The 21,273-nt window shown below is 59.4% G+C and overlaps 1 protein-coding gene across 1 annotated transcript in view; it reads right to left on the bottom strand.

Moving 5' to 3' along the window:
- Positions 1 to 21,273, bottom strand: part of MOSMO (modulator of smoothened) — a 29,153-nt gene that overhangs the window by 6,342 nt on the left and 1,538 nt on the right. Inside the window, exon 2 of the mRNA XM_048494195.1 lies at positions 7,664 to 7,822. Coding sequence (XP_048350152.1) covers positions 7,664 to 7,822 — 159 coding nt within the window. The remainder of the gene's footprint in view (positions 1 to 7,663; positions 7,823 to 21,273) is intronic.

Genomic DNA, 21,273 nt, shown 5'->3' with positions numbered 1-21,273 from the left:
CATATGGCACGGGTGCCAGAGGTGGCACTCAGAGCCCTCTCTGTGGGCACGCGCAAACAGAGTCGTGACACCCCACACACACATCTAGGCTGGCCTGGGCCACTGGGCTCGATTATTAGCATTAAACTTAAGACCTAGTTTTGGAGAAGCAGTGTAGGTAACCCTGTTAAACCCCACTGATTTTCATGGGAAGAACCAAAGCGCGATCCTTTACCTGGGAGTAAGCTCGGTTGCTGGCAATGGGGCTTGCTTCTGAGTAAACCCTCCTAGGGCTGTGATTCATCCATTGGAAGAGTTGCATGGTTGCTTCAAAGCAAAGCCACCGACTACCACCAAGCTTACTCCTGAGTAATGCACGCCTCGGAGAAAACCATTTTTTCTAAATGAAAACCTCAGCATTCAGGTTAAATTGTCGGATTGGCACTTTGCGATAAATAAGTGGGTTTTGGGTTGCAATTTGGGCACTCAGTCTCAAAAAGGTTTGCCGTGATTTAGAATGCGCTCTTATCAGTACTTCTGGCCTTGAAGTGCAATGGCTAGGACAGCGCATAAGCTCTGCCTGGGCATTTGGGAAGGAGGGAAGAAGGAGGGGCGGAGTGGTAAACATATATTGGGGTTGTGGAAAGCCAATACCTTACTACTGGCTTTTCTCTCTGTACGGCCAAACTGCTGTCTGTCAATAAAGCTTCTGACCGAAATAACTGAGCTTGTTATTGGTACAGATCCGGGGCTTGACGCTTCCTCCTTTCCTGTGCTGGGGAAGGGGTCAGCATGCAGGCAGACTCCCTATGCATTGGGGAGACATTTCCTCCTTCCTACGGGAGACGCTCAGAAGCAAAGCCACGCCAGTAGGGCCAAGGAGGTCCAAACTCTATGGAATCAGATTCAGAGTTCCATCTGGTCCAGGGGTCTGCAACCTGTGGCTCTCCAGATGTTCATGGACTATAATTCCCATCAGCCCCTGCCAGCATGGCCAACTGGCCATGCTGGTAGGGGCTGATGGGAATTGTAGTCCATGTACATCTGAAGAGCCTGGACAATCCTGTTTCCCCACAGCAACCCACACCCAAATGCCACTGGAGAGGTATGCAGAAAATATCAACCAGAAGTCTGCTGCCTTTGAAAACTCTCCATCTCCGGAGGTTTTTAAACAGAGGCCGGATGGCCATCTGTCAGGGGAAGTTTTGATTGTGTGTTCCTGCACGGCAAGGGGTTGGACTGGATGGCCCTGTCTCTTCTAACTCAATGATTCCATGATTCTAATCAGGAGCTGTTGAAAGAATTAGGGCTCCATAAATCCAATTAAGGCCCTTCTAAAGTCATCCGAGGTAACGGGCGTCAATGCCTCTGGAAGCAGTGGATTCCATAAGCAAATTATGCCCCGCGTAAAGGAGGACTTCCTTTTGTCTGAGCTGTCGAAGCAGTTTCTCTCTCTCCATAACAGGCATGATTTCATAAGCCTCCATCACGTCCCTTCTTAGTCAACTTGGGGGAAGCCAAAGAGCAAAGGTGGTGCAGTGGTTGCAACAGAATCTGGGAACCCGAGGTCCAAGTCTCCACTATACAATCGTTCCCTTTCCCCCCTCTTTATTTTATTTTAAAAGTTACATAAAGTGGAAACAAAAAGATAACAAGAGTGCGGTGGTGGATCTACACGTACGTTTCTATCAATAGTTTCTGAATATCTAAAAAGAAGTCTAAGAGTACGCGTTCAAACATTGATAGTCCTCGATCCACTGATTTACCAGATGTGGGATTTTATATTTCCAATCTTGTAATATGAGTCTTGTGGCTGTACTGAGGGCATGGAAGGTTAATTTTAGTTGACCGTCAAGAGACAGGCAGCCGTCTGCCATGAAGTCTGCTGGGTGATCTTGGGCCTGCCTGTCAAACTCTCAGTCTAAACTACCTTGCAGGGTTGTTGGGAAGAAAACTGGGGAGGGGGGGGTGTTGGTCAATTCGAAAGGGAGAAAGGAAACTAAAACCGGAGCTGCACCTGACATTTTCATAAACCCACATTTGATATGGTCTAGCTCAGGGGTAGGGAACCTGCGGCTCTCCAGATGTTCGGGAACTACAATTCCCATCAGCCCCTTCCTGCATGGCCAATTGGCCATGCAGGTGGGGGGGGGTGGGGGGGGGGGGGGGGGGGGGGGGGGGGGGGGGGGGGTGGGGGGTGGGGGGGGGGGGGGGGTTGGGGCGTGGGGTGGGGGGGGGGTGGGGGGGGGGGGGGGTGTGTGGGGGGCGGGGAAGGGGGGGGGGGGGGGGGGGGGGGGGGGGGGTGGGGGGGGGGGGGGGTGGGGGGGGGGGGGGGTGGGGGGGGGGGGGGGTGGGGGGGGGGGGGGGTGGGGGGGGGGGGGGGTGGGGGGGGGGGGGGGTGGGGGGGGGGGGGGGTGGGGGGGGGGGGGGGTGGGGGGGGGGGGGGGTGGGGGGGGGGGGGGGTGGGGGGGGGGGGGGGTGGGGGGGGGGGGGGGTGGGGGGGGGGGGGGGTGGGGGGGGGGGGGGGTGGGGGGGGGGGGGGGTGGGGGGGGGGGGGGGTGGGGGGGGGGGGGGGTGGGGGGGGGGGGGGGTGGGGGGGGGGGGGGGTGGGGGGGGGGGGGGGTGGGGGGGGGGGGGGGTGGGGGGGGGGGGGGGTGGGGGGGGGGGGGGGTGGGGGGGGGGGGGGGTGGGGGGGGGGGGGGGTGGGGGGGGGGGGGGGTGGGGGGGGGGGGGGGTGGGGGGGGGGGGGGGTGGGGGGGGGGGGGGGTGGGGGGGGGGGGGGGTGGGGGGGGGGGGGGGTGGGGGGGGGGGGGGGTGGGGGGGGGGGGGGGTGGGGGGGGGGGGGGGTGGGGGGGGGGGGGGGTGGGGGGGGGGGGGGGTGGGGGGGGGGGGGGGTGGGGGGGGGGGGGGGTGGGGGGGGGGGGGGGTGGGGGGGGGGGGGGGTGGGGGGGGGGGGGGGTGGGGGGGGGGGGGGGTGGGGGGGGGGGGGGGTGGGGGGGGGGGGGGGTGGGGGGGGGGGGGGGTGGGGGGGGGGGGGGGTGGGGGGGGGGGGGGGTGGGGGGGGGGGGGGGTGGGGGGGGGGGGGGGTGGGGGGGGGGGGGGGTGGGGGGGGGGGGGGGTGGGGGGGGGGGGGGGTGGGGGGGGGGGGGGGTGGGGGGGGGGGGGGGTGGGGGGGGGGGGGGGTGGGGGGGGGGGGGGGTGGGGGGGGGGGGGGGTGGGGGGGGGGGGGGGTGGGGGGGGGGGGGGGTGGGGGGGGGGGGGGGTGGGGGGGGGGGGGGGTGGGGGGGGGGGGGGGTGGGGGGGGGGGGGGGTGGGGGGGGGGGGGGGTGGGGGGGGGGGGGGGTGGGGGGGGGGGGGGGTGGGGGGGGGGGGGGGTGGGGGGGGGGGGGGGTGGGGGGGGGGGGGGGTGGGGGGGGGGGGGGGTGGGGGGGGGGGGGGGTGGGGGGGGGGGGGGGTGGGGGGGGGGGGGGGTGGGGGGGGGGGGGGGTGGGGGGGGGGGGGGGTGGGGGGGGGGGGGGGTGGGGGGGGGGGGGGGTGGGGGGGGGGGGGGGTGGGGGGGGGGGGGGGTGGGGGGGGGGGGGGGTGGGGGGGGGGGGGGGTGGGGGGGGGGGGGGGTGGGGGGGGGGGGGGGTGGGGGGGGGGGGGGGTGGGGGGGGGGGGGGGTGGGGGGGGGGGGGGGTGGGGGGGGGGGGGGGTGGGGGGGGGGGGGGGTGGGGGGGGGGGGGGGTGGGGGGGGGGGGGGGTGGGGGGGGGGGGGGGTGGGGGGGGGGGGGGGTGGGGGGGGGGGGGGGTGGGGGGGGGGGGGGGTGGGGGGGGGGGGGGGTGGGGGGGGGGGGGGGTGGGGGGGGGGGGGGGTGGGGGGGGGGGGGGGTGGGGGGGGGGGGGGGTGGGGGGGGGGGGGGGTGGGGGGGGGGGGGGGTGGGGGGGGGGGGGGGTGGGGGGGGGGGGGGGTGGGGGGGGGGGGGGGTGGGGGGGGGGGGGGGTGGGGGGGGGGGGGGGTGGGGGGGGGGGGGGGTGGGGGGGGGGGGGGGTGGGGGGGGGGGGGGGTGGGGGGGGGGGGGGGTGGGGGGGGGGGGGGGTGGGGGGGGGGGGGGGTGGGGGGGGGGGGGGGTGGGGGGGGGGGGGGGTGGGGGGGGGGGGGGGTGGGGGGGGGGGGGGGTGGGGGGGGGGGGGGGTGGGGGGGGGGGGGGGTGGGGGGGGGGGGGGGTGGGGGGGGGGGGGGGTGGGGGGGGGGGGGGGTGGGGGGGGGGGGGGGTGGGGGGGGGGGGGGGTGGGGGGGGGGGGGGGTGGGGGGGGGGGGGGGTGGGGGGGGGGGGGGGTGGGGGGGGGGGGGGGTGGGGGGGGGGGGGGGTGGGGGGGGGGGGGGGTGGGGGGGGGGGGGGGTGGGGGGGGGGGGGGGTGGGGGGGGGGGGGGGTGGGGGGGGGGGGGGGTGGGGGGGGGGGGGGGTGGGGGGGGGGGGGGGTGGGGGGGGGGGGGGGTGGGGGGGGGGGGGGGTGGGGGGGGGGGGGGGTGGGGGGGGGGGGGGGTGGGGGGGGGGGGGGGTGGGGGGGGGGGGGGGTGGGGGGGGGGGGGGGTGGGGGGGGGGGGGGGTGGGGGGGGGGGGGGGTGGGGGGGGGGGGGGGTGGGGGGGGGGGGGGGTGGGGGGGGGGGGGGGTGGGGGGGGGGGGGGGTGGGGGGGGGGGGGGGTGGGGGGGGGGGGGGGTGGGGGGGGGGGGGGGTGGGGGGGGGGGGGGGTGGGGGGGGGGGGGGGTGGGGGGGGGGGGGGGTGGGGGGGGGGGGGGGTGGGGGGGGGGGGGGGTGGGGGGGGGGGGGGGTGGGGGGGGGGGGGGGTGGGGGGGGGGGGGGGTGGGGGGGGGGGGGGGTGGGGGGGGGGGGGGGTGGGGGGGGGGGGGGGTGGGGGGGGGGGGGGGTGGGGGGGGGGGGGGGTGGGGGGGGGGGGGGGTGGGGGGGGGGGGGGGTGGGGGGGGGGGGGGGTGGGGGGGGGGGGGGGTGGGGGGGGGGGGGGGTGGGGGGGGGGGGGGGTGGGGGGGGGGGGGGGTGGGGGGGGGGGGGGGTGGGGGGGGGGGGGGGTGGGGGGGGGGGGGGGTGGGGGGGGGGGGGGGTGGGGGGGGGGGGGGGTGGGGGGGGGGGGGGGTGGGGGGGGGGGGGGGTGGGGGGGGGGGGGGGTGGGGGGGGGGGGGGGTGGGGGGGGGGGGGGGTGGGGGGGGGGGGGGGTGGGGGGGGGGGGGGGTGGGGGGGGGGGGGGGTGGGGGGGGGGGGGGGTGGGGGGGGGGGGGGGTGGGGGGGGGGGGGGGTGGGGGGGGGGGGGGGTGGGGGGGGGGGGGGGTGGGGGGGGGGGGGGGTGGGGGGGGGGGGGGGTGGGGGGGGGGGGGGGTGGGGGGGGGGGGGGGTGGGGGGGGGGGGGGGTGGGGGGGGGGGGGGGTGGGGGGGGGGGGGGGTGGGGGGGGGGGGGGGTGGGGGGGGGGGGGGGTGGGGGGGGGGGGGGGTGGGGGGGGGGGGGGGTGGGGGGGGGGGGGGGTGGGGGGGGGGGGGGGTGGGGGGGGGGGGGGGTGGGGGGGGGGGGGGGTGGGGGGGGGGGGGGGTGGGGGGGGGGGGGGGTGGGGGGGGGGGGGGGTGGGGGGGGGGGGGGGTGGGGGGGGGGGGGGGTGGGGGGGGGGGGGGGTGGGGGGGGGGGGGGGTGGGGGGGGGGGGGGGTGGGGGGGGGGGGGGGTGGGGGGGGGGGGGGGTGGGGGGGGGGGGGGGTGGGGGGGGGGGGGGGTGGGGGGGGGGGGGGGTGGGGGGGGGGGGGGGTGGGGGGGGGGGGGGGTGGGGGGGGGGGGGGGTGGGGGGGGGGGGGGGTGGGGGGGGGGGGGGGTGGGGGGGGGGGGGGGTGGGGGGGGGGGGGGGTGGGGGGGGGGGGGGGTGGGGGGGGGGGGGGGTGGGGGGGGGGGGGGGTGGGGGGGGGGGGGGGTGGGGGGGGGGGGGGGTGGGGGGGGGGGGGGGTGGGGGGGGGGGGGGGTGGGGGGGGGGGGGGGTGGGGGGGGGGGGGGGTGGGGGGGGGGGGGGGTGGGGGGGGGGGGGGGTGGGGGGGGGGGGGGGTGGGGGGGGGGGGGGGTGGGGGGGGGGGGGGGTGGGGGGGGGGGGGGGTGGGGGGGGGGGGGGGTGGGGGGGGGGGGGGGTGGGGGGGGGGGGGGGTGGGGGGGGGGGGGGGTGGGGGGGGGGGGGGGTGGGGGGGGGGGGGGGTGGGGGGGGGGGGGGGTGGGGGGGGGGGGGGGTGGGGGGGGGGGGGGGTGGGGGGGGGGGGGGGTGGGGGGGGGGGGGGGTGGGGGGGGGGGGGGGTGGGGGGGGGGGGGGGTGGGGGGGGGGGGGGGTGGGGGGGGGGGGGGGTGGGGGGGGGGGGGGGTGGGGGGGGGGGGGGGTGGGGGGGGGGGGGGGTGGGGGGGGGGGGGGGTGGGGGGGGGGGGGGGTGGGGGGGGGGGGGGGTGGGGGGGGGGGGGGGTGGGGGGGGGGGGGGGTGGGGGGGGGGGGGGGTGGGGGGGGGGGGGGGTGGGGGGGGGGGGGGGTGGGGGGGGGGGGGGGTGGGGGGGGGGGGGGGTGGGGGGGGGGGGGGGTGGGGGGGGGGGGGGGTGGGGGGGGGGGGGGGTGGGGGGGGGGGGGGGTGGGGGGGGGGGGGGGTGGGGGGGGGGGGGGGTGGGGGGGGGGGGGGGTGGGGGGGGGGGGGGGTGGGGGGGGGGGGGGGTGGGGGGGGGGGGGGGTGGGGGGGGGGGGGGGTGGGGGGGGGGGGGGGTGGGGGGGGGGGGGGGTGGGGGGGGGGGGGGGTGGGGGGGGGGGGGGGTGGGGGGGCGGGGGGGTGGGGGGGGGGGGGGGTGGGGGGGGGGGGGGGTGGGGGGGGGGGGGGGTGGGGGGGGGGGGGGGTGGGGGGGGGGGGGTGGTGGGGGGGGGGGTGGGGGGGTGGGAGGGGGGGGGTGGTGGTGAGGGGGGGTAGGGCGTGGGGGGGGTGGGGGGGGGGGGGGGGGGGGGGGGGGGGGGGGGGGGGGGGGGGGGGGGGGGGGGGGGGGGGGGTGGGGGGGGGGGGGGGGGGGGGGGGGGGGGGGTGGGGGGGGGGGGGTTGTGGGGGGGGGGGGGGGTGGGGGGGGGGGGTGTAGTCCATAACATCTGGAGTGCCAAAGGTTCGCCACCACTGATTTAGGACTTCCTTGAGCCCGCCTGAGCCAACTGCTGAGAAACAGAGCTGGGGGTCGCCACGGCGTTCCTACTCCGAATCTCTGCATAAATCTCTCCCAGTGGTTTCGTGCAGGGGTTCAAAGGCACAGGGAGCAGGAAAGGACCCTGGGAGACCCCGGAGCAGGCCTCACAAGCGCTCCTTCAACACCACCTTTGGGACACAATCAAGCGGGGAAGAGTGGAATCACTGGGGTGACCTGCCCCGCCATTCCCCAGGTTTGGGCCGGCTTCAGGGGAAAGTCTGAAGCTTAAAACATGCGCAGCTTTTGCTACAGATATGTAGGAACAGGTCAACTGGCTGTTCTCCTGGTTGTTAGCTGAAGACTGAAGCAGCTGCACACTCCTTGCGTGTTCCCAAAAGATGCAATATCGACTGGCCCTCTCCTTAAAGTCACCGAAGCTCCACATGGTGAAAACTCCTTGCCGACCCTTCTTCACCTAGACGATTCTGCCGTTTCAACCCCTGCGGCTACATCCAACGCATCTTTCTTTTCATGTCACGCAAGCCGCATCCACGGCAAATGAAAAGGAGCGACGAGGAACCGACGCCCACTGGTTTCGTACCGGTGGAAATACCTTTGACAGCCAAACTGCTTCTGACTACACCAGATCCTCCAAACACCAGCAAACCCTGGTTTCCTAGGTAACAAAGGAGGAAACCCGAATCCAATAAAGGGAAGAAAAAGACCGGTGTGCTTGCTCCGAAAACCTCCCCCCCCCCCAATCCCTAACACTTTTGAATTATTTAAAAATATTGCAGGGCTTACTGTGGTACCAACTGCGACACATACGCCCCTCAAGACAAGCAGGCCAGCGTGATGAATAACTGGTACTGAAGCATACTCAGAGGACAATGGGCCCTTTCCCCCCGAGGGGCGAACAACAGCAAAGAGCAAAACCCCAGAAGGTGTGAGGATTCTGCCAGCTACAATAATCAGACACAAGCTGAGCCTGAGGAGACCTAAAAGCAGACATCAGGGTGTCTCAGCTTTAGGCCACAGGGACAAGTAAACAGGCGCTTCAACGGCTTGTCAAAGGCGTCCATGGCCGTAATTAACTCGCTATCGTAGGTTTTTCCGGGCGGTGCGGTTGCGGCCTGGTAGTTTTAGCTCCTAACGTTCTGCTCGCATCTCTGGCTGCCCTTTTCAGAGGTGTGTCGCAGTGATGTGTCTGAAAGAAATACGTATTACTGTGACGGTGCCGCTGAAAGGTTAGGAGCGAAAACTACCAGACCGCGGCCACGCAGCCTGGAAGTCCCACAACGGCCAGCAAACATGCTTCTCAATTAACAGAAAAAAATAAATAAAAAGAAGGCCGGAGGAGTTAGAAATCATTCGCCTAGACCTGGAAAGTTGACCAATTGACACTGGTGTGAATTGGCCATGCTGGCAGGGGCTGATGGGAATTGTAGTCCATAACATCCGGAGTGCCAAAGGTTCGCCACCACTGCCCTAGAACTACCTCAGTCATGGAGAAGGATTTTTGTTTTGTCTCTGGAGGTGAAAAGTCACAGCCAACGTATGGTGACCATTTGGGGTTGTGAAGGCAAGAGGTGCTCAAAGGTGGTTTGCCACCGCCTGCCTCCACGTGGGCTGAGAGAGTTCTGAGAGAACTGTGACTGGCCCCAGGTCACCCAGGCTTCCTGCGGAGGAGTGGGGAATCGAACCTGGTTCTCCAGATCAGAGTCTGCCGCTCCGACCCACCACACCACGCCTGCTCATGTTTTGTTTCTAGACGGTATCCGATCAATATTGCAGAAAGGCGCACCTCCTGGCGCGGTTCTGCACATGTCGCAAGCGCTTCCGCTTATGAAGTATGGCTTTAAAGACGTGTGGCTAGATTTGAAAGAAAAACGCCGATTAGTCAAGCGACGGGTTTTAGAAAACACTGGTCTGGGAGAACCACGGGGTTCTCCGGTTTTCGTAACGCAGCCCCGAGCAAACACGATGCGCTCTAAGCCCACTGTCTTCTGCGGGCTCAGGCTGTAGTAAGTGCGCATGGGACAGTCATGCCCAGATTGTGGCTCTTCTCCAATAAAACACAAGCCCAGGGGCCCCTCAAAAAGCAGCTATGGCCGTAACTGGATTTGCTCCTGAGCATACTGGACAAAATAGGTCGCGTGCCCTCTCGTCCCACGGGTTTTCTTCCCATCTGATGCTCCTGGGGCAGCTTCGGCCTGTTCGCAAATGTTCTCCTCCAATTAGTTAATGGCAGGAGTCAGGAGCTCCTCACAAGACAGAGGCTCTCCCAGTCAATGGGAGCGGTGTCATTCTTGTCTCTGCAGATGGACTGGGGTCAGCTGGAACTAAAAGGGTCAAAGCATTTGCTTAAAACCACAACAAAATAAGTCTCTCTCTCTGTGTGTGTGTGTGGTGTGTGTGTGGTAATGTGAGAAGGGAAGGGCCAGAAGATCAATAGTGCAGCTTCATGCTTCAAACAAACAACCCCCCACCCCTCCCCAAATCTCCCCATTCAGAGAACAAGAATGCCGGGAAAAGGGTTCAGGGCTATTTCTATTTACATTTATTACCCGCCCTCTACCACAGTCTCGGGCGTGGGTTGCAACAAAACGTGCCACATTAAAATCATGTCAGTAAAAACACAATGAAATACAATTTTTAAAAACCCATCCTAAAAACCTGGACGCTAAAATCTCCCACGTCCACCCCCATGAAAAAGGAGGGGTGTATGGATGTCCCAGGAGCACTCCCAGGAGGGGAAGGGGTCAGTCACAAGCCCAGGTGAAGAGGACAGTCTCCGCCAGGCGCCGAAACTCCAAAAGAGTAGGTGCTTGGCGAACCTCGAGAGGAAGGACATTCTGCAGTTTAGGGGGCCACTGTACAGAAGACCCTCCAGGCTGCCCCCAACCCCGTTACCTCTGACGGGGGCCTGACAGCCAGGCAGGCCCCCCCCCTTTGATCTCAGCACCTGGGCAGGAATATATGGGCAGACACACTCTCTCAGGTATGAAGGACCAAAGCCTCATAGGGCTTTGTTTCGGTTCTGTCTGGAAAAGCAAACTGTTGGGGGAGTCTCCATCTGCCACCTGAGCATGGGATCGCCTTTCCCCCATCTGCCAATTGTGAGGAATGGCCCACGGGCGCACATTCTGGCAACACAATGACCTGTTTTTCTCCCTGTTTTATCTCACAACACCAGCCCCCAGAGGAGAACACCAGAAGCACAGGAATCTGCGCTCGGCTATGAAAATATTGTATTAGTAATGGGTTGGTAATGCTGTGTTGGTAATGAAAATATTATTTGACGGGGAAAATATGGTCTTCCTTCAAAAACAAACAACCCCGCCAGTCTTAAAATGCGAAAACATATTTTCCCTATATACACGCCCCCTGCAAACAGGGCGCATCTTTTATTCACTGTACTGTTCACAACCTCAGTCATGACTAAGATTTTTTTGGTACATATGAGGATAAAAACTGATGTGTGTCCTATCCCCAGAAAGAACGGCAGTTGCAGTTGCAGTTGTGGCCGTGGTCTGGTAGGTTTTGCTCCTAACAGTTCTCTGGCATCTATGCCTGGCATCTTCAGAAGAAGATGCGCATGATGTGCCTCTGAAGGTGCCAGCCATAGATGCCAGAGAAAACATTAGGAGCAAACACTACTAGACCACGGCCACGCAGCCCAGAAAACCCACCACAGCTAGTTGATTCCAGCTGTGATAACCTTAGACAGTACAGACAGATTATCCCAGACAGATTATCTGAGAGGGAATGGATCATACGCCAGCTTAGTTCTGAATGAAACCAATTCCTGACTGCCCTTCTTAGGAAGTGGTTCGAAAACACACATTTGCAAAACTTGGCACCAGACACGGCTGCTTTAGTTCTCCCCGGCCCTTCCGGCAGGTGGTTCAGGTGACAGATTAAAACGCCGGTGTGTTCAGACTCATATCCGCAGCTTACAAATCCGAACGTGGCGTCATTCAACATCTAGGCGGACGTGCGGCAAAGAGCATTAATGCTCATTTTACATTCGGAGGAAGGCTGGAACAAAAGGCATCAATCACAGATGAATTACCCCCCCCCCCCATCCGGGGGTTGGGGGCCTCCCGCATTTTCACATCACAATTTATAGTAACTGAGTCAACCACCACCACAATCTGAAATCCGCGAGCATTCCAGAATGGCTATCGATCCTGTAATTCAGCATCTACCGTATATACTCGCATAAGTCGAATTTTTCAGCACATTTTTTGTGCTGAAAAAGCCCCCCTCAACTTATATGTGAGTGAGGTGTATTTAAAAAAATAGTTTAGGGTTTTACTTTGTCGGCCACCAGGGGGCGCAGTTTTTAGGCTAGCGGCACCAAAATTGCACGGTATCATCAGGAGACACTCCTGATGATACCAGCCAGGTTTGGTGAAGTTTGGTTCAGGGGGTCCAAAGTTATAGACCCCCAAAGGGAGTGCTCCCATCCCCCATTGTTTCCAATGGGAGCTAATAGTAGATGGGGCTACATTTTGAAGGTCCATAACTTGGGACCCCTTGAACCAAACCTCACTAAACCTGGGTGGTATCATCAGGATAATCTATTGCTGATACCAGCCAGGTTTGGTGATGTTTGGTTCAGGGGGTCCAAAGTTATGGATCCCCAAAATGGGTGCACCCATCCCCCATTGTTTCCAATGGAAGCTAATAGTAGATGGGGCTAACCTTTTGAGGGTCCATAACTTTGGACCCCCTGAACCAAACTTCACCAAATCTGGGTGGTATCATCACGAGGGTCTCCTAAAGATACTCTGAAATGTTGGTACTGCTAACATAAACATTCCTCCCCTGACAGGCACCCTCAAATTTTCCCCAGATTCTCCCTTTAAATCACCCCCCCCCTCTCTGAGTGGATTTAAAGGGAGAATCAGGGCTTACACAGCTAGTTTACTGTTTTTCTTTGAAATAAATATGCAAAAACATTTAACCTACTGATGCCTCAATTAATTTATTTTATTGGTATCTATTTTTATTTTTGAAATTTACCAGTAGATGCTGCATTTCCCACCCTCGACTTACACGCGAGTCAATAAGTTTTCCCAGTTTTTTGTGGTAAAATTAGGTGCCTTGACTTATATGCGGGTCGACTTATACACGAGTATATACGGTATGCATCTAATAATATGCATAGATGATGCACAATATAAAATCCCCACACGTTGGGTCCAGCCAGGGCAGGAATATTGTGTTGGTGGAAAGCGCCATCAATTCGCAGCTAACCTACGGCAACCTTATTGGTCTTTCAAAAACAAGTCTGGACTTCAGGCTTTTGCAAACCGGGGGCACTGCCAGATTTTACAGCACTGCATAAAGTGTTTTAAGACAGCCAGTGTGATGTAGTGGTTAAGAGCAGGTGCACTCTAATCTGGAGAACTTGAGCTGTGGAGGCTTTTCTGGTGAACTAGATTAGCTTGTGCACTCCCACACACGCCAGCTGGGTGACCTTGGGCTAGTCACAGTTCTTCGGAGCTCTCTCAGCCCCACCCACCTCACAGGATGTTTGTGGGGGGTGGGAAGGGAAAGGAGATTGTAAGCCCCTTTGGGTCTGCTTACAGAAGAGAAAGGGGGGATATAATCCAAACTTTTCTTCTTAAGTGGCGCAGAGTTGGGGTGTGTGTGTTAAAAGAGCTTCAAAACTCAAACAGTGATGCCTGTGCATGCACAGACATTACCGAAAGGAGTCATTTGAAAATATTGTTTATTCTGAAGAGTACAGCAGTATTTCTAGCCGTGTGCTGCTGAGTGGTTGTGGGTTGAGACGTCAGGTCGTGCCTCCCCGCAACTTTTGAATATGGTGGTTGCCCAATCGTAACAGGGCCTGCTCCACCGGCCATCTTCCGAGTGACAGCCCCGGCCCGTGCGCCTGGGTAGAGAGCGCGACCGGGCAGCTGTTCGGCTCTGTGTAGCGTGACTATATTTGGCTGCCCGTAGAAATGTAAAGTGATCCTGGGCTGCTGGCGAGCAACAAAAGCTAGGGAGAGTTCTATAAGTGGGGAATGGATTTGTCAAATGAAGGCAAGGAGGGGGAACAAATGATGTGCGCTGGCTTGTAATGCTCACCTCAAACAGACGTGGGCATGTCATGGAACCCTTCTTGCCATGGGCACAATGGGCAGCACATGCTCACACCGCCCATCTGTGTTTAAAAACGGAACTAGGGAGGCAACCTCTTGACTTTATGCCCGCATCTTCTCCTTTCTCCCTGCCGCCATATAAAAATTTTTGCAAGAATACCCAATATTTCATAAAAGAATTGCAAACTGCCGTACCCTATGTGACCGTAGTGCGTACCTCTTTCATCTTTACCATTTGAGAGGGAGGAAAAATAAAAGACAAGAGTGTGCACGACTGGGACTGAATCGTGACCACAGGTTTCTCAGACGCCTGCTGGCACTCATCCGATACACCCAGCAAAGGTACGCCCAGGCTAACCCAACCTTGTGAGATCTCAGAAGCTAAGCGGGATTGGCGCGGGTTAGTATTTGGATGGGAGGCCACCGAGGAACATGTGAGGAAGGCCACGGCATGCCACCTCTGTGCGTCACTTCCCTGAAAATCCCATGAAGGGTTGCCGTCAATTGGCTGTGACTTGATGACCTTTCTCGCCACCACCCAAAGCGCAAGGAATCAGCCCAGTGTGTCCCAGCATAAACCACCGGTTTCGCCCATCCTCCCTTCCCACATCTGGAGCCTGCTGCGATCGCACTGGGGAGAAAAATTGTTTGAAACTCTTTGGAGAGGGTGCTGTGCAAGCATTAGAGGGACCTCGGCTCAGCGGCAGAGCACCTGCGGTGCGTGCAGAGGGTCGCCGGTTCAAGTCCCCAGGGGCTCCAATTAAACAATCCCAGACAGTAAGCGCCAGGAAAGACCCTTTCTTCTGCCTGACACCCCCAGAGGACTCTCGACGGTCACGGTATTTATTATTTATATTAAATCTCCCTTGTATTTTAAATATTTATAACCCGGACTTTTATGAGGACTTATGCGAGGCAGCTCAACAATTTCCACTGGCAAAGGGAGGGAGCCCGGTTTCCATTTCCCGTCGTGTTGATTTAATCCAATTTCTTTGTAGCGTTTGGTGGCTTCCCTCGAGCATCGTAATAGGAAAATGTGAATTAAAATCAAATAACACCGAAACTCCAACAGCCTGAAGGCCAACATTTGCATTAAAAGTTCATCTGTCGGATCCTGCCTCGATATCTATAGATGCTGGGGGTGGGTTACATCTCTTATGGTGGTGCAGTGGTTACGAGCCGGTGCACTCTAATCTGGAGAACCGGGGTTGATTCCCCGCTCTGCCGCTTGAGCTGTGGAAGCTTATCTGGGGAACTAGATTAGCCTGTGCACTCCCAACACATGCCAGCTGGGTGACGTTGGGCTAGTCCAGGGGTAGGGAACCTTTAACGCTCAAAGAGCCATTTGGACCCGTTTTCCATGGGAAAAGAAAACACTTGGAGCCGCAAATAATTTCTGACATTTAAAATAAAGATAACACTGTATATATTGGGTTTTTTAACCTTTTACTCCGCTCATTCTGAGAAGCGCATGGATGCGTCCGCCCTGCTACTTGCAGGGCGGGCAAGGATGGGGCCAGTGGCTCGGCCTCACCAGCCGCCGGGAAAGCACCCACCCCACTCCAATGGGGCAGGCGAGAGGGGAAGCCCGCAACGCGGCCCAGCCGGCCGCGGGCAGTTGGTGCACCCACTCTGCTGCCTGCAGGGTGGGCAAGGATGGGACCAGCGGCTCGGCTCATGGAGCAGCAGTGCAAGAGCAGAAGAGCCGCATGCGGCTCTCGAGCCGCAGGTTCCCTACCCCTGGGCTAGTCAAAGTTCTTTGGAGCTCTCTCAGCTCCACCTACCTCACAGGGTGTTTGTTGTGAGGGGGGAAGGGGAAGGAGTTTGTAAGCCTCTTTGAGTCTCCTTATAGGAGAGAAAGGGGGGATATAAATCCAACTCTTCTTCTTATCAGTTCATTCAGGGTTTGGCATTCCAGTTCTCAATTGTTACAGGACGTTTCTTTGGTTGATTTATTAGACCGCCATCCTTTAAAGCCCCCATTCTGAACCAAGGCCGCCACCTACAAGTGCATGCTTAAAATGGTAGTCTTGTCTCAGATGCTTCAATACAGCAGGGTCACTCCTACCTGCTACAGAAGGCAAGGATTAATCTTCTCGCGCTTTGCTACTCAACTGACAAAGGGAAGCCATAAAACCCTGCCGCCCAACTTCAGCTGTTCCTCCGACACCCATTCAAGAAAAAGTAGGTCACGCTTAGCCACACGACCCACTGCTCTCTGTACTCTGCCGGGAAAAAATAAACCCTGCAAATGGGAGATTCATATAGTCCTATTCACAAGCGAGGGAATAGGGGCAACAATACTTTTAACAAGCCAGAAGAAGCTGCTGGCGGATTGGATCTTGCCAATTTGCGGCTAGGAGAACAAACGTCCACCAGTTTTTTGATGACGGCATGTTTCTTTCTAGCGTCTCTCAGTAGTGGTAATGAACAGGACTGTGGAAAATTCTCTCTTCTGATATTCTGAAGGATATATACGGATCGGCTGGAGGTAGAAAGGGACAGCGAAGACGCCTTGTCCCCTCGCCGCTGACGTCCCCCACAAAACTCACTGGTCCCCGTCCCCCCCTGAATTTTGAGCTCCCGCCAAGGGATCGGTGGCACACGGGTAGATGCTAAATGGAACAATGTGATTTACAGCACGACTGAAAAGTGCTCCCGGTTCTTTGGGAAAGGTTTGAACAAACACACGACTGCTGTATTGTTAATGGTGCTCTTCGTTCAAATCAAAGAGTTTCCCACAGATGCAACGTGTCAGATGCTACTGGAGGATCAGAGCCAGGAAGAATTGAGGAACTGAGGTCAGTGAAGGAGAAAAAGAGTTTGGATTTACACCCCACCTTTCTCTTCTTGTAAGGAGACTCAAGGTGGCTGACAAGCTCCTTTCCCTTCCTCTCCCCACAACAGACACCTTGTGAGGTAGGCCGGGCTGAGAGAATTGCACTCGGCCTCCTTCCCACCCCGTCAGCTCTCGATCAGGAGTGAGCAACAGCATCAGTGACTGCAAGTGAAGTCATCCTGTGACATATAAATTATGCCAAGGTCAATTTCATTTAAAGTTCCTCCAGCGCTCCGGCACATCACAATTCACAGAGGTTACCCGGCTGTTTCGGTGCCTCTCCTCAGCGCATCGCAGAGCATCTTTGAAGGCAAGGCAAAGAGCGCCGAGCTTCCCCAGCCTATTGCATCAGAAGGACAGAGCAAATTTAAGCTCTTGGGCCAAGTACTAGCCTGACCTAATTAGCAAGACAACATCTGTATTGAATTTTTCATTCAGCCCGTCTTCTTTTGGCGACCGAGCCTTTGGAGATGAAGGCACGGATGTCGTCAATATAATGCCTTCTGTTTATTGCTCCTGTTTCTCCAGCAATTCTCCCTTAGTGCCCAAGACACGTTTGATTAGAGCAGAAGTTCTCAACCTGAGGGTCGCGACCCCTTTGGGGGGGGTCGAACGACCCTTTCATAGGGGTCGCCTAAGACCATCGGAAAACACATATTTCCAATGGTCTTAGGAACCGAGACACAAATAATTTTATAGTTGGGGGTCACCACAATATGAGGAACTGTATTAAAGGCTCGCGGCATTAGGAAGGTTGAGAACCACTGGATGAGAGCCACAGTTTGTAAAAGAAGAGTCAGGCGCTCTTAACGGGCAGCGTGAATTCTAAAAGTGGATCACCAGAAGGTGAGCAGGGCATAAAGGGAATAGGGGAAGAAGCCCATGGAACTGGCCGGACAGGCATCTGGATAAGACCGGTGAGCACGTAATGGTAAACCACAGTTTACTGCCATAGAGATAACCCTATAAGGTGACCAGGCTTATATACTTCCTCTGCACACGCAGCCCAAAGAGGCCTGCCCTTTCCGAGCAAACAGCAGTTTGCCATTACAGGCAAAATCATAAAACTCTGGTTTGAACTTTGCCCTTCGAGTCGAGATTTCGAACTGTGGCTTAGTTTTCATTCAGAGAAGCAGTGGCGTAGTGGCTAAGAGCAGGTGCACTCTGATCTGGAGGAACCGGGTTTGATTCCCAGCTCTGCCACTTGAGCTGTGGAGGCTTATCTGGTGAACCAGATTAGCTTGTGCACTCCCACACACACCAGCTGGGTGACCTTGGGCTAGTCACAGCTTTTCAGAGCTCTCTCAGCCTCACCTACCTCACAGGGTGTTTGTTGTGAGGGGGGAAGGGAAAGGAGATTGTAAGCCCCTTTGAGTCTCCTACAGGAGAGAAAGGGGGGATATAAATCCAAACTCCTCCTCCTCCTCCTCCTCCTCCTCTTCTTCTTCTTCTTCTTCTTCTTCTTCTTCATGTTCACGTAGTAGCAAACCATGGCCCATTTTCTCTTCCGAACTCTACAGGTCCTTGACAACTTCACAGCTTCTCAAAGCTTACTGTTTTAATTTCCATTTGAAAAGTAGCATGTTAATTCCAAACTATCTTAAGATACAGCTTTTACCACTGATTCTCTGTTACACTGATGTGCCAAAGGAGAAAAAAAAACAAATCTACAGTTTCTGCTAGTAGGGTGACCTGGGGCAAACAGCCCCTTTTCAACATGTACATAATAATTGCCTGCAAGTGTACCGAGAAACTCTTTACTTCCATCCAGGGTAGACGGCGGGACAAAATATCTCCAGACTCATCTTTATTATTGTTTTTAATAGCCTCGATCTGCACCCCCAGCCCAGAAGGAAAACTCTTTCGAAAAGTGAAAAAGATGCCATCGTGCATTAAGTCAACTAAATTGGCAGCTGGAAAAAAAAAACCTCATTAAAATTTCAGAACTTATTAGTGTCACCGTAGAGCTGCTTATAGGGCTATTTAAACGGGGAAAATAAGAACAAGGTCACTCGTGAGGAGTATTATGTTTCACCGGTGTGCAATCAATGGAGTTGACTACTCAGCAGCGGAGGCACGCAAGCCGACATCGTGACAAGCTGGAATACCAATTACGAGCAACGCGGGCCTTGTGCGAACAAGGTGCATCAACCTAAGAGGCTGTGAGTGATCCTTGTTTTAGGAGTCCCCCACCCCACCCCTGCCTCGAGGAGTTAGCAGCTAAGTCCCGATATCTGTGATAAGTTAATAGCAAGAGCTATAAAGTGACTGCATTGCGTATTGTGGACCATCAGTTGCAGAAGTTAGCAGGACAGCGGTATGACTGCTGCTTCAGAAGCAACGGGAGGGGCAGTGAAGTCTCCAACTAAAGTCTCCCACCTCATTTGCTAGCTGGTCCTTTCAAGCGGGGAGGCCGGGGATCGAACCTGCAACTTCCCGCCTGCCGAACAGCTGTTCTGCTGCTGATCCGCACATCCCTCCACAAAATCCTCCATGCTCCCTTCCCAGTGGTAACTCTTCTTTGCTGGATACATCATGGAAAAGGTGCTCGGATAGCATCAGGACCAGCAGGTGGGATCCCGTGGACCTGCTTCACCAACAGCGGCTCTTCCGCCGACGCAAAAGGTTCTTCTGCAGTAGCGTGGCCTCCTCACGTAGGAGAAAAAATGTGATGGCCAGTAAACAGATCAGCAAGATCCAACCCATTACTTTCCCGTTCAAGCGCGGCTGAAGTCTCGGACTCCCATCAGCATCCCGGGCGGTTCATTCTGTCCCTTCGACAGCAACAGACTGCAGAGCACATTTTCACAGACGTGTTCTAGGTAGGTTTATTTTTAGAACGCCTCATGTGGTCCTCCACTGGCTCTCTTGATAAATCTCCACAGGCTGCCTTTGGCGAGAGTGCTGTGAAATCCTCTTTAAGAGGTGGGCCTTTTGAAAAAAAATCTATGCTATTTGAATGCTCTAGTACTTATCCCAGCAAAAAAATATATATTATTTTGTCATTTGCGAAAACATCTGTTTTAGACTTAGTCGCTCTGGTCCTACAGCTGTTTTCATCCACATGTGGTGGCGAGGTATACTTGGCTGTCAGATACATTATTCTTAATGCCTCGAGATACAAAACTCATGCCCAAGGTTGCCGCTGGTCCAGTTTCACTGCCAGCGTGGTGTAGTGGTTAAGAGCAGGTACACTCTAATCTGGAGAACCGGGTTTGATTCGCTGCTCTGCCACATGAGCTGTGGAGGCTTCTCTGATGTACCAGATTAGCCTGTGCACTCCAACACATGCCAGCTGGGTGACCTTGGGCTAGTCACAGTTCTCCAGAGCCCTCTCAGCCCCTCTCACAGGGTGTTTGTTGTGCAGGGGGAAGGGAAAGGAGATTGGAAGCCCCTTTGAGCCTGCTTACAGGAGAGAAAAGGGGGATATAAATCCAAACTCTTCTTCTTTCATAGTCATAAATGTTTTGGTCCCCAATGGCTGCCTCCTTGTCAATCATCTTGGGTTGCTACCTCTCCATCCAAAGACCAGACTCTTGGTCCATCAAAGTAAAAACATTGTTTTCTCTGACTGATAACAGCTCTGCCAGGTCCTATGTAGCAAAAGTTATGCAAAGCAAAGGTTCTTCCACTGAGTCGCAGCTCTCCCCCATTGCTCTGTACACAGTTTAGGACATTAAATATCTACAGAACCACACTGCCTTCTTTTTGGAAGCAGAGACCAATGAAAATTTGGACATCGGACAGGAAAACAGCAACAATACTAGAAATTTAACTCTGAAGTTCGGAACGGACTCGCCAAGTTTGACCAGGCTAACAAGGTTGCTTCTTTTTTTAAGAAACCTTGGGGATTCCCTGGACACAAGAACATAGGAAGGCCTAACAGTTCACCAAACACAGTCTCCGAGAAGGGATCTGCAGTACTGCAAAAAGGCTGTCTCTTTGAATGGAAATACTTAAGAACCATCCCTAGTATTCTGAGAAGAGAGATTCCCCCATAAGAACATAAGAACAAGCCAGCTGGATCAGACCAGAGTCCATCTAGTCCAGCTCTCTGCTACTCGCAGTGGCCCACTAGGTGCCTTTGGGAGCTCACAGGCAGGATGTGAAAGCAAGGGCCTTCTGCGGCTGTTGCTCCCGAGCACCTGGACTGTTAAGGCATTTGCAATCTGAGATCAAGGAGGATCAAGATTGGTAGCCATAAATCGACTTCTCCTCCATAAATCTATCCAAGCCACTTTTAAAGCTATCCAGGTTTTAAAACAAACCCCTTTTAAAACAAACCATTCCTTGAAATCAAGTGTCCTGTGGATTTCTCAAGCATACAGATTATTCACGGCCATAAAATTAAAGACTGTCAGAAAGAAGTCAAATCTTTGACAGGAGCAGAGTCCATCTGGGCAATCAGGCAGACTCCAGCACACGTCACCACACAGTGAACTCAAAAGTCTATTCTTGGGCAATGCACCTTCGGGCACTGCAATTTTGGTCCTTTCTCCACACAAGCTCGCCCACACACTAAACAGCTAGTGTGATTCCAGTTGCATCAGAAAAACAAAACAAAACCCCCAGCAAGGAAGTCGTCTGACATCCCAGCATGCTTTGGGCAGCGGCTCCCCATCACCACATTCACAAAGCAAACAGCAATCCAGTTCAGAATTCATCTGGCTGAGGGGGAAAAAATCAATTCCCTCAAGCCGTATCTCGCACCTACAATGTCACTGCCTTGACATAATTAGGTGACAATAATTAGGTCCCCGTTTCCTCGGCGCCTTGTGCCGATAAATGTCCAAATTTGTCCCAGGCATTCACTGACCAAGAAGGCTGACGCTATCTCCTCAGCACACCCGGTTTCAAGTACAGTGTTCGAATGCTCTCTTTTCTAAGTGACGCCCTTCTCAACACCCCATGCACATTGCGGGGCTGCCACGCCATGACTGCATCTGGCAAACTTCGAGAGAGCCCCTTCGTAGCCTCCATCTTCACAGCCGTTCGCTCCTGCTTTTATTCTCAGCTCAATATTTTCAGCTCAGCTGGCTCCTGCCAATAGCTTGGACAGCACTTTGCTGACAAAGGAGGAATTCCTTCCTTACCTGGTGTGACCCTCGCTTGCAAAAAACACACACACACGCTTTCTCCTTCTTCCCCTCTCATCGGCATGGGATGAGA

This window comes from Sphaerodactylus townsendi, linkage group LG04, assembly GCF_021028975.2.
Source record: "Sphaerodactylus townsendi isolate TG3544 linkage group LG04, MPM_Stown_v2.3, whole genome shotgun sequence".
In the NCBI taxonomy this organism is placed as follows: Eukaryota; Metazoa; Chordata; class Lepidosauria; order Squamata; family Sphaerodactylidae; genus Sphaerodactylus; species Sphaerodactylus townsendi.
This window is presented reverse-complemented; position numbering and strand designations above follow the sequence as displayed.